This window comes from Aristolochia californica, unplaced genomic scaffold (assembly GCF_029961685.1).
Source record: "Aristolochia californica isolate CCGP_79_NKW_82.1479 unplaced genomic scaffold, dmAriCali1.0.hap1 SCAF_14, whole genome shotgun sequence".
NCBI classification, from domain to species: Eukaryota; Viridiplantae; Streptophyta; class Magnoliopsida; order Piperales; family Aristolochiaceae; genus Aristolochia; species Aristolochia californica.
In genome coordinates, this window is record NW_027181815.1 from 22,390,268 (window position 1) to 22,407,964 (window position 17,697).

The 17,697-nt window shown below is 38.2% G+C and overlaps 2 protein-coding genes, 1 non-coding gene and 1 pseudogene across 3 annotated transcripts; 3 read left to right on the forward strand and 1 right to left on the reverse strand.

The window, feature by feature from the left end:
* Nucleotides 1-5,577: 5,577 nt before the first annotated feature.
* Nucleotides 5,578-6,645, forward strand: LOC137949428 (uncharacterized). Its single transcript, XM_068795484.1, has one exon. It carries the CDS (start codon nucleotides 5,578-5,580, stop codon nucleotides 6,643-6,645), a length of 1,068 nt encoding a protein of 355 aa, XP_068651585.1.
* On the reverse strand, nucleotides 5,971-6,077 carry LOC137950972 (small nucleolar RNA R71). Its single transcript, XR_011112057.1, has one exon. It is a non-coding gene; the product is annotated as a small nucleolar RNA R71 (small nucleolar RNA).
* A 45-nt stretch (nucleotides 6,646-6,690) lies between the features above and the next one.
* LOC137949429 (uncharacterized) lies at nucleotides 6,691-7,946 on the forward strand. Its single transcript, XM_068795485.1, has 2 exons — nucleotides 6,691-7,021; nucleotides 7,105-7,946. The coding sequence occupies exons 1-2, from the start codon at nucleotides 6,691-6,693 to the stop codon at nucleotides 7,944-7,946; spliced, it is 1,173 nt and encodes a 390-aa protein (XP_068651586.1).
* A 6,054-nt stretch (nucleotides 7,947-14,000) lies between these two features.
* On the forward strand, nucleotides 14,001-16,071 carry LOC137949430 (pyrophosphate-energized vacuolar membrane proton pump-like; annotated as a pseudogene).
* The last annotated feature ends 1,626 nt before the right edge of the window (nucleotides 16,072-17,697 follow it).

Consider the following 17,697-nt stretch of genomic DNA (forward strand, 5'->3'; position numbering starts at 1 on the left):
CTGCACAGCGCTTGTCTCAGCAACGCAAAATGATGCTATTATTAGTTACTCTAAGTTACAAAATATTAGTAATTCTTTGACATAAATTTAATTTTTGAAAATAACTAAAAATTAACTTCATAGTTATGATATTTACTCAAAATAACTCATTTGATAAAATAAGTTGAAAATATTGATGGCTTCACTTATTGAAAATATTATACTTCAAGTAATAATAAAATCATATTTAATTTATTTACTTAATATAACTGAAAATGACCTTTCTAATAGAATAATTAATTTTTTTGAAATAGCATTAAATAATTTTCTACAAATTATAGTAAAATAATATAATTGTCTCAAATACTTAAATTAATATTTAATAAAAATAATTAAATAAATTATAAAATATTAAGTTATAAGTTATCCATATAATATTTTCAATATTAGCATAAATAATTTAAAATTTACTACCAAACAATGATGAATAGTCATGAACTTTTCAAGGGAATTAATTAAAAATTATTGAATAACATAAGTTTCGTTTTAAATAATCATAAAAAAAGTATTTATATTTTAATAATTTAAAAAATAAACTCTTAAAATAATTAATAATTAAATTTAATACAATATTTTATATTATTAAATAATTAATTAATTTTATTTGATAATTTAATATCAAAAATAATATTTTAAAATCAATAGTAATAAAATAAGTTTAGGGTTTAGAACTTATTTTATTTACCTAAATAATGACTTTTAAAACTTATTTCCTAAACTATCGGATTTCAACATTTGAAATCCACGTGGGATCGGTCAACTTCCCACGTAATGAAGCTTGTTCACGTGGGACCACATCAGCCCGACCATTAAAACCTAAAATTCCTGCTTCCCCATTCTAGTCCCTCTTTCCTTAGTGGACGGGTGCCAAGTGGACAAGCTTCGCTGACATGGGAAGTTGATTGATCCCGCGTGGATTTCAAGTATTGAAATTTGGTAGTTTGGAAATTGTATAAGTTGGGGTTAGTCAACTTGAATTAGGAGATGAACTTCATCATCTCCTAACGTTGTTAGTGAAGCACCAGCGTTAGATTCATGTTGATGAATCAAATGAATCCGAAGATAACACCCACGGTATAATTTTAGGATTTCGGATTCCGTGGTATATTGTGAATCATCCGGATGAAGCAAGTGGGACGTATCGAACCATACTGTTTAAAAAAAAAATGTCTCTCCTGCACTCTTCCCCTCTCTTGGTATCCTTCTTCTCTTGTTTCTTCTTCCACTGAAAATTTTCTTCTCCCTCTCGTTGCAAACATCCTCTCGGCTTCCCTCTCTCTCTCACACACTCGCTCTCCTTCTCGACCTCCCTCTCTCTTCTCCCTCTCGGCCTCTCTCTCTTCCGATATTTGAGTAAAAGCCCTTTAGAAAAATGATGGGAATTGCATATGGAAATGATCTTCAATCTCCCAAATGACATCTTCAAGAGATAAAAATATCACCACTCTATTAATAATTATGTGTGGAGGCCACCCTATACATGAACTTTGTGGCGAAAAATATTATGTGACTAGGTTCCAACATAAGCGGACCTGAATTGTCCCATTGAGGATTAATGTAGGAAGAATGAAAAATTAAGGACGAACAAGACAAAATTTTACGGTGGTTCGGCTGAGCCTACATCCACCGGAGAGATAGGGATAATTATTCACTAATGATAATCAGGGTTACATAATCTTTATATAATATTAAACCCCAGAGATATTTGTGTCAAAAAGACACAAATACCCCTGTACATTAATATCCCCCCTAACCTTATCTTATATGAGCCATATGCTGAACAATCTCCACCATGGCGAATATTCACCCCTTAAGAAATAAAGCATAACTTAGGACTCCACCTGGAACAATAGGTTGGGGGTCGTCTCTCATCTAACAACTGGAGACATTTATCAAGTCCCCTATCTCTTTCTTCGTCTTGGGAAGCACCACCAACTCCCGTGTCTGGTTTTTATGCAGAGACTCCATCTCCTCCACCATAGCACCTATCTATCTACTTTTCTCCTGGTTTTGTACTGCCTCCTGAAAAGTAGTAGGATCCCCGCTACTAGTAATAAGCGCATAAGAAACCAAATCTTCAAAAACATATCTGGTAGGTGGCTTGATAGTGTGTTTGGGTCTGTATTTTTCATCAAAAACTACATCTCTACTGATCACCGTCTTGTTTGCCTGCGGACCCAGAACTTGAAGCCTTTCACCCCTTTCTGATAGCCCAAAGAGGTACGTTGTCTAGACTTCGCATCAAGCTTCGACCTCTCCTCACTAGAAACATCTACATAGACTGGATAGCCAAACACTCTCAAGCCAGAGTAGTCTACCTCACTGTCTGTCCATACCTCCTCTGATACTTTCCCATCTAGTGTTTCTCTAGGTGGTCTGTTAATCAAGAAACATGTCATATTCATTGCTTCTGCCCAGAAATTCTTTGCAAGCCCTGCATTCAACCTCAGACGTCAAGCTTTTTCAGTTATAGTTCTGTTCATCCTTTCTGTCACACTGTTCTATTGTGGTGTCTTGTATACTGTGAAGTATCTCTTAATTCCATGCTGCTCACACAACCCCTTGAACTTTGAGTCTGTGTACTCAGTACCATTATCTGATCAGAGGCCTTTAATCTTCCTCCCTGTCTGGTTCTCTACTTCAGTTTTCCACAACTTAAACTTGGTTAACATTTCTGACTTGTGCTGCATGAAGTACACCCAAACTTTTCGAGAGTAATCATCAATAAAGGTCACGAAGTACATGTGTCCTCCACGGGATGCTACTCTTACTGGCCCCCAAACATCTGAGTGAACATAGTCTAGAATCCCTTTCGTCTTGTTCGTGGCTACCTTGAACTGCACCTTATTCTATTTCCCAAGGACACAAAATTTGCAAAAATCAAGCTTGCATGTTTTGATACCCTTCAATAGATTTCTCTTATGAAGCTCCATCATCCAACGCACTCCCATATGACCTAACCGCCTATGCCACAAGATTGTACAGTCTGACTCAGACTGTACAACTGCAACTCCACCTACAACTGTAATACCTTGCAGTGTATAGATATTGCCAGATATTTTTTGTCCCTTCATCACTGTTAAGACACCTTTACTAACTTTCATTATTACACTTGCAGACTTGTAACTATATCCATTACAGTCTAAAGTGCCCAATGAAATCAGATTCTTTCTTAAATCAGGTATGTTTCTAACATCACACAATGTTCTAATCACACCATCAAACATTTTAATTTGAATACTCCCTATTCCAACAACTTTGCATGAAGTATCATTACCCATTATAACACAACCAGAGTTTACTAACATGTAGGTGTGCAACCAATCTTTATTTGGCATCATGTGATAAGAGCATGTCGTATCTAGAATCCAAGAATCTCTGAGATGATCTGAACTGGATGAGACAAAAAGCATATCCCTGTCACCACGCTCTAAGTCTTCTTCTTCCACTACATTCGCAGACTTTGATGAATGCTCTTTGTTCTCTGCGTTCCCTTTCTTTTTCTCTAGACAATCTTGTTTTATGTGCCCCTTTCTTTTATGTCTTTCCTCTTCCGGGATTTAGACCGAGATTTTTTGTTACTCGATCCACTCCGAGACTTGTTTCTTCCACTTTCTTGGTTACCCTTCACCACAAGTCCTTCACCTTGTGAAGTCTCATCACTAATTTTCTTCCTCTGATGGAAGCCTGATGACTTGCATAATTTAATATATTTTATCACCTCTTTACTTTAAAACTTAGTGTAATTTTATTTAATTTTCATTGAATTTAGGTTTCATTGTTGTTATTTAAATGTTATGTCAGATTTGAAGAAAATAAAGATCTAAATTTTACCGATGCAATTTGAGGATAAAGATTTGGTTCACTGGCTCGCTGGCTTGACTCGGGTGAGTCCGGGTCTCTACAGGACAGGAAAGGCCCGATTGATTAATTGAGTTTCCTAACTTCGGAAACAATTTAATTTTTCTACAGTATCTTCTTCTTCCACCGAATAGAACAGAACTGAAGATCTTGCCGCCTTCTTCTTCGGCGAAAAACCAGAGACTCCCGATGGATAGCAGCAGTGAAGATACGATCCAAAAACAGAAACGGAAAAATTAATCTGGTTGGCATCAATCCAATATGCTAAAGATGGAAGAGAAAAGTTGATGAAGAAAAAAAAATGAAGGATCCTAACTACACGTGGAGTTCAAGCCTGAAGAAGTGACATGAAAAACAATTTTGATATGCTCTTGGTTGTGGAAGGCAGCAGGCAAATTTGATTTGGTCATCACGGAAGGAATGGAGCAACTTTAGCCTTTCATTTTTTATTTTAAGGAAGAGGTAGTAGATTTCAAGCGATCTGTTTTGAGCGAGTTCGAGGCATTGCACATACACTGGGGATCATAGACGGGCACAGAGGGGAGAGGAGGATAGTGAATATTTTCCTGGTGTTTTTGAAGAAGATCAGTCACTGCGAGAACACTAGGAATGAGAACAACAACTGCGAAGACGGAAGAGAAACAGAGAGCTGCAACTACGAGGACTATTTTTCAGTGTTCATTTTCCTTCCATTATTCTCGAAAAAATTATGGTGAATTCGTTTATGTTAAATTTAATTTTTAGCATGAACTAAATTTTATTTATTCTAGGAAAACGATGTAATCTTGTTCCTAACTATGCTTGATTTTCTATGCTAAATTAAAGTAATTTTTTCTTTGTTTATCTGATTTATTCTGAGTTTATTGCTTCTAGTTAATTGGCCATTAATTAGATGATTTTAATCTTATGATTTGTTATCGAAAGAGGGAATTATAGGATAGATCTTGAATATTTCGACATAGGTAAATATAGAGATTGAAAGCCTTGTATGAACCTATGTAGTATTTAAATCATTAGTCTTATTGCTCTCTTGCTTTATTAATTTGCATACTCTTGTGTAAAATGATGAACAAGAATAATTTCCAATTGACTATCGAAAGAGGCTTTTGGATGAATTAGAGATTTGCTAATAAATAGCAAGAATTAAATTAAAATAGTTAGATGAGTAAGACATAGTGAGGAAGTAGGTGAAATCGATTTCCTAGAAGTTTTCTTTCCCATTAATTTGATCTTCAAACATCATTTTTCTTTTCCTTTAAGTATTTTTCTTTGAATTGATTTTTTTTTTTGAATTGCAATTACACAAATCTTAGTGACTTCTCTAGATAAAATTAAGATTAGTATAATTTCGGTATTTGTCAAAAGTAAGTTACCAATCCCTGAGGATGATACTCTTCTCATCACTTTACTATAAAATTTCGATATTGTGCACTTGCAATTTTGCACCGATCAAGTTTTTGGCGCCGTTGCCAGGGATTGATTTATTCTTTTTTTCTTGCCAATATCGATACAAAGTAATATTGGATTTAATTTAAAAGTTTCTTTTTATTTCTTATTTTTGCTCTACATGTGTGTTTTTTATGTTGGATGCGTCGTGCTAGATCTCGTGACATTACTCCTTTTGATTCGGAGATCGAAAGAACTCTTAGATCACGAAGAAAAACTAAAATACTAGCCATGACTGACACACAACATGATGCACTGCCACACACCTTGAAGGATTATGTACGGCTAGTTGTGAATGACAACTACTCGGGTATAAGATGCCAGACCATTAATGCCAACAACTTTGAGCTCAAACCAGCCTTGATTAGCATGGTGCAGCAAGCCCAATTTAGCAGATCGCCAATTGATGATCCCAATATTCATTTGACAATGTTCTTGGAGATTTGTGATACTGTAAAGATTAATGGTGTTACTGAAGACACCATTAGACTAAGATTGTTTCCTTTTTCTTTGAGAGACAAGGATAGAGGTTGGGTTCAATCTCTACAACCGGGAAGCATCACTAGTTGGCAGGACATGATTGAAAAGTTTCTTGCTAAATTCTTTCCTGTTACAAAAACAACCCAACTTAGGAGTGAGATTAGTCAATTCAAGCAAAATGATTTTGAGTCACTCTATGAAGCGTGGGAAAGGTATAAAGATTTGATTCGACGCTGTCCTCAACATGGATTGCCAAATTGGTTGCAAGTTCAGATGTTCTATAATGGGTTAAATGGGCAAACTCGAACTATAGTTGATGCTGCTTTTGGTAAAACTTTAATGTCAAAGACAGTTGAGGGTGCTACTTCTCTTTTGGAAAAAATGGCCTCAAACAACTATCAATGGCCAACTGAAAGAACTATGGCTAAGAAAGTTGTTGGAATTCATGAATTGAAGCCATTAGCAGCCATTTCAGCTCAAGTTGCTACTCTATCTCATCAGATTTCAGCTTTGACAACCCAAAGGATACCACAAAGTGCAGAATATGTTACAGGTACAAGTATGACAGTTCCAAGTAATGAAGCGAGTCAAGAACAAGTTCAATACATCAAAAAGTGGAACTACAACTATCGTGGCAATCCTATGCCAAATTACTACCATCCAGGGCTTCGAAATCATGAGAATTTGTTGTATGGAAATACAAAGAATGTGTTGCAACCTCAACCTCCTCCAAGATTTGATAGTCAACCAAGCGAGAAGAAGATGTCACTCGAGGATGCCAAGGTTTCCTTTGTTCAGGAGACAAATGCAAGGTTTTAAAAAACTGATTCACGGTTGGACAACATTGAGACTCATTGTAGCAATATGGGAGCCACTATGAATAATCTTGAAGTGCAAATTGGACAATTGGCCAAGACCATCAATGCCCAACAAAGAGGAGAATTTCCTAGCAACACAGAAATGAATCCAAAGGAACAATGCAAGGCCACAACACTTAGGAGTAGAAGAGAAATTGAGAGGTCACCATCAAAGGAAAGTAAGTCCGCCTCTACTACTGCGAACAATGGCCAAAGCAAGAATAAAGTAGAAGAAGAGGAGATTGTTAATGATACACTAAGAGAGACTGACGTGCCTCCAGCAATTTCATTTCCTGACAATCCTCCTATTCTCTCTACTCCACTTCCTTATCCTCAACGTTTTCAAAAGCAAAAATTAGATAGCAATTTTTTAAGTTTTTGGATATTTTCAAGAAAATTCGCATAAATATTTCTTTTGCAGATGCCTTGGAACAAATGCCAAACTATGTCAAATTCCTAAAGGATATCATTTCCAAGAAGAGAAGGTTGGAGGAGTTTGAAACAGTGAAACTTTCTGAAGAATGCAGTGTCATTCTTCAAAAGAAATTGCCTCAAAAATTAAAAGATCCGGGGAGTTTCACTTTGACTTGCATTATTGGAAATTCATTTTTTGATAAAGTTTTATGTGATCTTGGTACTAGCATTAATCTTATGCCACTTTCTATTTGCAGGAAATTAGGACTTGGAGAGATGAAGCAAACAACAATTTCTTTGCAATTAGCAGATCGATCCATCAAGTATCCACATGGAATCATAGAAGATGTATTGGCAAAGGTGGATAAATTTATTTTTCCTGCTGATTTTGTGGTGTTAGATATGGAGGAAGATGAAGAAGTGCCACTAATTCCTGGCCGACCATTCTTGGCTACGGGAAGGGCTTTAATTGATGTTCAAAAGGGTGAATTAACATTGAAAGTAAACAAGGAAGATGTTATGTTCAACATCTACCAAGCCATGAAATTTCTAGAAGATCCAAGTACTTGCTTTCGGGTAGATATCATTAAGCAATGTGTAGAAGAAGCCTTTCAAGAAGATTTGCCAGCCGATCATCTAGAACGATGTATCACCACTTCATCTCATGCTTATGATTTTAATAACTCTGTTGTTTGTGAATCTAATTTACCTTTTGTTAATGAAGAATTTCTCTACTATGTATTTGCCTTGGGAGCATTGCAGCAGGTTACATCACTTAGTAATGAAGTGGGGAGGCTAGAGCCAATGGTAGCAAAGATTGATTCTATGAATTCTAAAGAAAAGATGTAGCAAAATACAACTCCAGAGTTGAAGCAATAACCTGAGCATCTTCGCTATGCATTATTGGGTGATAGTTATACATTTCCAGTGATTGTTGCTGCATCACTCACACCCGAAGAAGAGGAAAAGTTGTTGTGTGTGTTAAGGGAGCATAGAACAGCCCTGGGATGGACTATTCCTGACATAAAGGTATAAGTCCTTCCATTTGAATGCACAAGATTTTAATGGAGGAACTTTACAAACCGACGATCGAGCACCAAAGAAGATTAAATCCAGCAATGAAGGAAGTCATGAGAGCTGAAATTTAGAAACTCCTCAATGTTGGAATTATCTATGTTATTGCAGACAACTCATGGATAAGTCCAATGCAGGTTGTACCAAAAAGGGGGAATGACGGTGGTGAGAATGACAATAATGAGTTTATTCCTACAAGAACAGTCATGGGCTGGCGTGTATGCATGGATTACAGCAAGTTGAACAAAGCAACAAGGAAGGATCATTTTCCACTTCCATTCATTGATCAAATGTTGGATCGATTGTCTAGGTATTCCTATTATTGCTTCTTAGATGGTTATTCAGGGTATAACTAGATTGCTATAGCCTCTGAAGATCAGGAGAAAACTACATTCACGTGCCCCTATGGAACATTTTCTTTTAAGAGGACGCCCTTTGGATTTTGCAACGCTCCAACGACATTTCAATGTTGCATGATGGCTATCTTTTCTGATATGGTGGAAGATATAATGGAAATTTTCATAAATGACTTTTCAGTTTTTGGTACATCTTTTGATCATTGTTTACATAATTTAGCTCTAGTTTTGCAGAGATGTGAAGATAAAAATCTAGTCCTAAATTGGGAAAAGTGTCATTTCAAGGTGTCTTCGAACTTCACATCAACCCGCCTCAAGTCATTAATAAGCTTATTGAAAACATTGATATGCTGGCTCAGATCCGAGTCCTCTGTCATCTTAAGACCATACAACTTTTGCTTAAGTTAGAGCTTGTTCGTCAACGACTTGGGCATATACCGACTTTCCAGTTTCAACCAAACTGCCATCGGTGATTCCTCATCCATGATGTGATACATCACATCATCAGTCAGACAAAGCCTAATAGTCGCCATAGCCTTCGCTTCTATTTTTTTCCAATCCATGTCATCCATTCCTGCCGGTTGTTTTTTATACAACTCCTTCAACATGTCCTACTGCACTAACAGTTCCTTCAACCTCCTTTACCATAATCCGAAATTCCCAGTGCTGTCGAATTTTGTCATATCAAATTTGGCAAAAGAAACCCCAGTCATCATAGCCTAACTTGGGTTCTCGAAGATTCATCTTGATGAGATGAATCTAATGCCTCTAAAATCGCTTTAATCGGAAGTCAAATGAACTGTCAGGGGCTACAAAAGCAGACCAATCGACCCACCGACCTGGTTGAACGAAAACCGGGCATGTCGTCTTCTTCCCCACGTCATTGTTTAGAACAACGCGGGATGAAGACCAACCTTCCGTGGCAACGGTGACGGCGACGACAGCTAGGGGCAGTGCGAGGTGGCACAGAACCTTCTGCGACGGGAGAAGCGTCGTCGTCGTCGACCTTCTGCGGCGACGACAACAACAGCTGGAGGTGGTGCGCAGTGACGCAGAACCGGCGATGGCAACGGGAATATTCAGGCTTGGAGTCCTTCAACAACTCGGAGAAATCTTCTCCTCTTCTCCAAATTTTTTTCCAGCTTCGTTCTGCATGACATTCACCTTCCGTCGTCCTCCCGCAACGAACTCACGTCGTCTCCGTCGTCGTCCCCGACAACGGCGGCTTAGGGTTGTCCGTCGTCCTCTATCTGCGACTGTGTCGTCGCTGAACGTACCTTCATCATCGCCGAATGCTGGAAAGCTTCTCTGTTTCTGGAAACAGAGCCTCCTTCAACACTCAACAGTGGATTCTGTCGACGGGGAGGGATTTGATTTCCTTTCTCTGTTTCTGGAGTTCAGAACCAAAAAAAAAAAAACTCCGCCCGAAAATCCTCCTCCTGCAACACCTGAAGCTTTGATACAGATTGATGTAGGAAGAACGAAGAATTAAGGACGAACAAGACAAAATTTTACGGTGGTTCGGGTACACCAGAACGACAGGGATAATTCTTCACTAATCAGGGTGAGTGGAGGAAACAAAAGTATCATCACGAACGTGGAGCTGTAACTACGGCACATGGAAAACCTGATGCATTATAGTGTTGCTCGACAACTCCAAACACTGGGCAACTAGACCCGTGCATTCAATAACCTGGAAAAGGTTCAAAATGTCTGAATAAAAGATTTTGATTTCTTCATTACATCATAGACATCTACTGAGGAAAGCTAGACCCTCAACTTGGAATTAGCGTTTGGTGCGGTGGGCATTTGTTTTATGTTTCATGCAGTATTGAGTAACAAGTTAGTATTTTATTTGATGTAAAATCTCATCCCAAGCTTACAACTGAGCTTCCAAGTCAGTTGGATCAGTTGAGCCGCTCATCTAACTTACCACCTTTGGGGACTATGACCATAGATTGCTTAAAAAGGAGACATACCCATAGAGGAACGGAAAGATGTATTTTTGTTTTCTGTTTCATGCAGTATTGAGTAACAACTAGGTTGTATTTTAATTGACGTAAAATCTCATCCCAAGCTAACAATTGAGCTTCCAAGTTAGTTGGATGAGTTGAGCCACTCATCTAACTTACCACCTCCGGGGACTATGACCATACACGGCTTATTCTCTACCCTCTAAATAGGTCATAAGTGTTTTAGGGCTAAAACTGACAAAGTCCAATTACAATAAAACTACCCTTGTCCCAATTACACCGAAACCTTAACACTTAAGGTAAGTCCTAACATAATTAGGTAACTCAATATTGATAAAAGACAAATATAACTTAAACTAAAACTCTTCTTGGTCGTGACCCTAAGATAAAGATACTTTTGTGAGTCCTTCTTGATCTTCCAACTGATGTGATAAGGTTGCCAGCTCTTGGTAATCATTGTGGGTCCTACTTCTTATGGGCTTGGGCCCATCTTGTGGGCCTTCCTTGGTCATGTGGCCCATCTTATAATAATCTTACATATGTGGGCTTTCCTTGGTCCTTTGGGCTTGAGCTTATCTTCCAACACTCCCCCTCAAGCGGGGGGGGGGGGGGTGAGAGAACAACATGAACTCCCAGCTTGCTGCAAATGATGTATAAAATATTTTTGTATAAAATAACACATCTTCCAATATGCCTTCGTCTTCCAACATTCCCCTTCACGTTGTTGCATCCTTCCATGAGGCCCTACGACATTATAAGTGAGAGTAAAAATCACTCTTATCCGGTAAGCAATTGCTTCATATTCCAGTCTTAATGATGGATGTAGGGCACACTCCACTGCTATCGGTAGTATGTATATCGACATTGCTCTGAAGTGTCCACCACTGTGTCCTTCCACAGGACAACGACTCTCAAGTGGTAGGAGACATAAAAGCCATTACAGGGGGGGTGGGGGGGGGGGGGGGGGGGGGGGGGGGGGGGGGGGGTTGTTGAAGGGTGTGGATAACATAGATGTAATCATAAGTTCCTCCGTCATGGACTTCCAAACACAAATAATTTTCATCTTTTTGAAGGGGATGAAGTTCCTCCGTTGTGGACTCCCAACCACAAATAATTTTCATCTTTTTTATAGGGATGAAGTTCCTCCGTCATGGACTTCCAACTACAAATAATTTTCATCTTTTTTATGGGGATGAAGTTCCTCCGTCGTGGACTCCCAACCACAAATAATTTTTATCTTTTAGACGGGAGTGAAGTTCCTCACTGTGTCCCTCCACAGGACAACGACTCTCAAGTGGTAGGAGACATAAAGGGGGTGTGGATAACATAGATGTAATCATAAGTTCCTCCGTCATGGACTTCCAAACACAAATAATTTTCATCTTTTTGAAAGGGATGAAGTTCCTCTGTTGTGGACTCCCAACCACAAATAATTTTTATCTTTTTGATAGGGATGAAGTTCCTCCGTCTTGGACTTCCAACCACAAATAATTTTCATCTTTTTTATGGTGATGAAGTTCCTCCGTCGTGGACTTCCCACCACAAATAATTTTTATCTTTTAGACGGGGATGAAGTTCCTCCGTCATGGACTCCCAACCACAAATAATTTTTATCTTTTAGACGGGGATGAAGTTCCTCAGTCATGGACTCCCAACCATAAAAAATTTTGATCTTTTTAACAGGGTAAAATAAATGATGACATGAGGCCACCTCTTATTCAATAATAATGTCCCCAAAGAGACATAATAGCTGCAACTAAATATAACACGACCATCTTCCAACACATAATTCAAATAATAAACTTTGTAAAAGAACCCATAAAATAATCCGATATAAAATTTTCTTCATTGATGCACATGCTTCATATTTTGTGCTCCACCTTTCTAGAATATTTTGGTCGCATAAATGTATCCACAACATAAGGAATAAAATACCTCTTTCTTGTTCTTGTTCTACTTCTCCCCCCTCAAGTTGGGAGGTAATTGCAATGATCCCAGCTTGAACCAAATATCATATATGTAGCCATAAGCCCAAATAATAGAGATGTATAAATAAACCTTCAAACCATGGAGAAGTGAGACAATTGGCATAAATTCGGATTTTTCAATACAGCAGAATACCAGCATGACCTTTGGTTCTTCCAATTCGAATATATCTTTCAATATAGATCAGATTAACATGAATTTTTTTCCTTCTAAAATTAGACTTAAATAACTTTCATCCAAGTATAAATTAAATTCATATAATATAATTTTAAGAAGATAAATAATCTGATATATTTTGGTCATTTGGCCGAACTAAGTTCTGTTTCTCCTGTTTTTCTGGAATGACCATTGACTCTTCCAAGAACAATATCTCCTTATAAAAATATCATACCGAGAATTTGTTGAATATTTAAGAAAATAGACTTACATATATTTCTTTTGATATATAATTCTACATATAAAGTCTATTTATTGATAGCATAAAATACCTCTGAAGTTGACGCTTTCTGCTGCAGCTCAAACCTCTTCTATAATCTGACTTTTGCTGCTTCAAATATTGATTTCTCTTTGTAGATGACTCAGATAAAAAAATTGGTTGAATAGGTAAAAGAATAGACTTACAGATATTTCATTTGATATATATTTCTCCATATAAATTCTAGTTCTTGATAGCAAAATATACCTCGGAATCTGAAAATTGTTGCTGCTACTTGAACCTTTTCACAATCTGACCTTCGCTCATTCAAATATTGATATCTCTCTGTAGATAACTCCGATTGGAACAAATCATTCTTTTTTAGAAATTAGACTCAAATATATTTTCGTAAATATATAAATTTCAATATGAAAAACTACGTATCGAGGTAAAAATTGCAAAGAAATCTATAGGTGTAGGGACTGAAAAAAATAACTACGAACCTAGACCTAGGATTTAGGGTTTAGAGAAAAGTATCACATTACCTTCATGAGTTGACCAAGTCAACTCACAGGACCTGATCTGATACCATGTTAAATTTATGGAAAAGAGAAATACTTAATTGACATCAATAACTTGTTGCAATCAGAGTACATTCACCTCTATTTATAATAGAGGAGGTAGTAGAGTCCAATTACAATAAAACTACCCTTGTACGAATTACAACCAAACTCTAACACTTAAGGTAAGTCCTAATATAATTAGGTAACTCAATATTGATAAAAGACAAATATAACTTAAACTAAAACTCTTCTTGGTCGTGACCCTAAGATAAAGATACTTTTGTGAGTCCTTCTTGATCTTCCAACTAATGTGATAAGGATGCCAACTCTTGGTAATCATTGGGGGTGCTACTTCTTATGGGTTTGGGCCAATCTTGTGGGCCTTCCTTGGTCATGTGACCCATCTTATAATAATCTTACATATGTGAGCCTTTCTTGGTCGTTTGGGCTTGAGCTTATCTTCCAACAAGTAATAAACTCAGTGAGTCATTGCCGCCTCCTTTGGGTGACTTGGTGTGCTATTGAGCCTTCAACATATGTATTCAGCCTGTGGAGGTGTAGTGTCCGCTCAGACACTGTTCGTTGAAATTCTTCAACCAGGTGTGGATTTTGGAAATTATATTTTGGATGATTATGAAATGTGTGGTAATGTTGTTGTGGGCAATGCATACAGTCTTGTACAGGATGTTGCTGATTCTTGTAGCACAGGGACAACAACAAATGTCATCTGTGTTCTTGGTGCATGTGCCATTCTTGGAGCTCTTGAGACTAGTAAATGGGGTTAGTTCTACATAACAAGGAACAGGTTGGAACTGACTATTAATCTAGGAACTACCTTAATGAATTTATATGCAAAATGTGGATTGCTAGGTAACTCCTTGGAGGTATTTGAGCAGATGCCCCATCAAAATGTATTGTCTTTGATAGCCTTAATTCTGGGTTTGGGTAGTAATGGAGAAGGAAGAGAAGCTTTAGAAATATTTCACCAAATGCAAGAATTTTGACAGAAACCAAATGAGGTAACATTCATAGGTGTGCTCTCTGTTGGTAGTCCCATGGGTTTGGCTGATGAAGTTACAATTATCGGTATGTTATGTGTTTGTGTGCGTGCAGGATAAGTGTCAGAAGGCCAATAGTATTTTAATGAAATGTTGACTACGTATGATAGCAGCCCCAAGTTTGCACATTTCTGGTGCATGGCTAATCGTTGTGCTCACCTTGGTGCTCTAGAGCAATGGAGAAAGATGCACCAGTCTACTGTCCACAATGTCTTGGAGTTGTGTGTGGCCTTGAGAAACTCCATGATTGACATGTATCCTACATGTGAATCCATAGAGGAAGCTACTAGTTTTACAACACATGGGTTATTCAGAGATTCACTTGAACTGTTTGGTAAAATGCAAACTCGTGGCATTGGACTAGATGAGGTAACTTACCTGGGTTTGTTAAGTTCTTGCACTTATGGTATTTTAGTACAGAATACTGGGCAATTTGATGAACATGGACTGGCTCCAATGACTGAAAACTATGCATGCAGGGTGGTTGCTCTCAGTTGAGCAGGTCAGTTCCATGAGGCACTTGAGCTTAGTGACCAGTTCACTCCAAACTCTTCCAAAAAACCAAGGATGTAGACTAGTATGATTGCCAGGTATGCCCAGAACAGGCCACCTGAAGAGGCTATTGGGTTCTTCAAAAAATTAATGTCTGCCAGTGTTAAGCTGGATGGTGTTGTTGTTGTTTTAGTCCTCTCAGCTTGTGCCCAGTTGAAGGTGTACATACACATTAATTGTTTCAAAGAGGCTATTGTTGTCAACTTTTTTTTCAGTTTAGCCGTGCTTCCATGTGTGGTAGCTATGGGAATGTTGAGCACCATTGATGCATATGGTTCCATTAGTGACAATGTTGGAGGAATTGCTGAGATTGTTGGCATGAGTCACAGGATACATGAAAGAACCGATGCCCTTGATGCTGTTGGAACCACTATTACTGCTATTGGACAGGGGTTTGCCATTGGTTCAGCCGCCCTAGTGTCTTTTGCTCTCTTTGGTACCTTTGTGAGACGTGCTGAAATTTCCACAGTGGATGTTTTGACACCTAAAGTCATTGGGTTGATCATGGGTGCAATGCTTCCATACTGGTTCTCCGCCATGACCATGAAGAGTGTAGGAAGTGCAGCCTTACAGATGGGGGCTTAAGTTAGGAGGTTGTCACACAATTCCAGGACTAATGGAGGGAAGAGCAAAGCCTGACTATGCCACTTGTGTCCAAATTTCTCCCGATATTCATTGAAGGAGTTGGTCCCCCCCCCCCCCCCCCCCCCCCCCCCCCTAGTGCACTTGTTGCCATCTCTACTTCTAACACTGGCAGTACTTGGGATAATGCTAAGAAGTACATAGAAGCTGATGGCTCTGAGCATGCACGGTCACTGGGCCCAACGGGTTTAGAATGCCTCAAATCTGTAGTGGTCGGTGACACTATCCCCCCCCCCCCCCCCTGCAGAACAGATCCGGACCATCTTTCGACATCTTAATCAAGCTCAAGGCAGCGGAGTCCCTAGTATTCTCTCCAGTTTGTTTTGTAAAAATCACTTTAGAGCAATGCCTATAAACCCACTACCTCAACTTGAGTTAAGTTGTTTTATTCTTCACCCAAGAGGTGTTTTTGTTTGAGCTACCCTTAGAAAGAGTAGTTTCTTTATTGAGCCCTAAAGTTGGATTATTTTTTCGCCTTTGAATTTGAACGGAGTGTGTTTCAAACTATCACCATTTTGACTGGTGTTTGGAGCTTTGTCGTATGGCTAGGAGTGAACTTTCTTCTCTCGCTATGGGTCTCTTTGTAAAGAAGAAAGAGATGTCCAACTTGAGGGGGAAAAGCAGGAGTACAAGAAAGAGGTAACCAACAATGAATAATTCCACGAGTTGTGGTAATCAAGTTTTATGTGGTTAGAATATCTAAATAAGAGGAAGACAAGACAAGAACAAGATGAAGACTACAAGCTAGATGTCAACGAGAAAAAGATGAATCAAAGCAAGGCAATCAAAATTTCTTTTCAAGCCACACAAGATTGGAATTTCTTTTTCAAACACACAATTTTCTTGACCAAGATTATTTTCGAAGTGTAGAATTTAGGATCCCATGAGAAGAACTTTAGATCAACGAGGAAGAAGAAGAAGAAGAAGAGAGAAAGGAGTGGAGAAGAAGAAGAACGTAGAAGGAGAGAGTTTGAATTAAGGGAAGAAGGGTTTGTGTCAAATAAGAAAGAGGAAGGCTGGAAGAATTTGTGGAAGAAGAGGAGAGGGCTTCAATGCTCTACCTCTTAGCTAATGCCTTTATTTATAGTTTTATAATGCCCTTAGGGCTACAACTTGATAAAACAAAAGACATAAAAGGAACACATATTTACACCTTTATGCCATCTTTATGGAAAGTACCATATTTTACACATATGCCACTCTTTTGACATGTGGGCTTCTTATCTTGAGCTTGTGAGCTTGAGCCTATCTTCCAACACTCCCCCTTAAGCTGGAGGAGAAAAGACATCACAAATACCCAGCTTGCCACATACAAAAGATAGGATTTTAGATGTAATGGGTTTAGTGAGAATATCAGCTATTTGCTCTTGAGATGAAACAAGTTTGAGGGAGATTATTCCTGCTTGAAACTTCTCTCATATAAAGTGACAATCCACCTCAATATATTTAGTTCTTTCATGGAAGACTGGATTTGAAGTAATATGAATGGCTGCTTGGTTATCACAATGCAAACCCATGGAACCTCCTTTATAAAATCCTAATATAGTAAGAAAGGTCTTAATCCATAAGAGTTCATTAACTGTATGGGTCATAGCTCTGTATTCTACTTCGGTGCTAGATCTTGCAACCACATTTTGCTTCTTACTTTTCCATATAACCAAGTTACCTCCAACAAGAGTACAACATCCCGATGTAAATTTCCTATCATCAGGTGATCCAGCCCAATCTGCATCTGAGAAGCCTTCTATGTTGAAGTGCCCATGTTTTTTATCCAGCAATCCTCTTCTCAGAGCTCCTTTTAGGTATCGTAATATTCTCTCTAAGGCCTGCCAGTGGGTAATTTGTAGTTTGTGCATGAATTGACTCACCACACTTACAACATATGATATGTTTGGCCTAGTTACTGTGAGATAGATCAGTTTTCCCATGAGTCTTTGATATTTTCCAATATCAATATCTTCTACAGTTGTGGCACACGATT

What these genes read in the sequence shown, in the direction of transcription:
- LOC137949429 (XM_068795485.1), top strand. Translation starts at nt 6,691, where the DNA reads ATGGGAGCCACTATGAATAATCTTGAAGTGCAAATTGGACAATTGGCC. An exon ending in TCCACTTCCTTATCCTCAAC is followed by an intron (nt 7,022 to 7,104) that starts GTTTTCAAAAGC and finishes TTTCTTTTGCAG; the next exon opens with ATGCCTTGGAACAAATGCCA.
- LOC137949428 (XM_068795484.1), top strand. Translation starts at nt 5,578, where the DNA reads ATGACTGACACACAACATGATGCACTGCCACACACCTTGAAGGATTAT.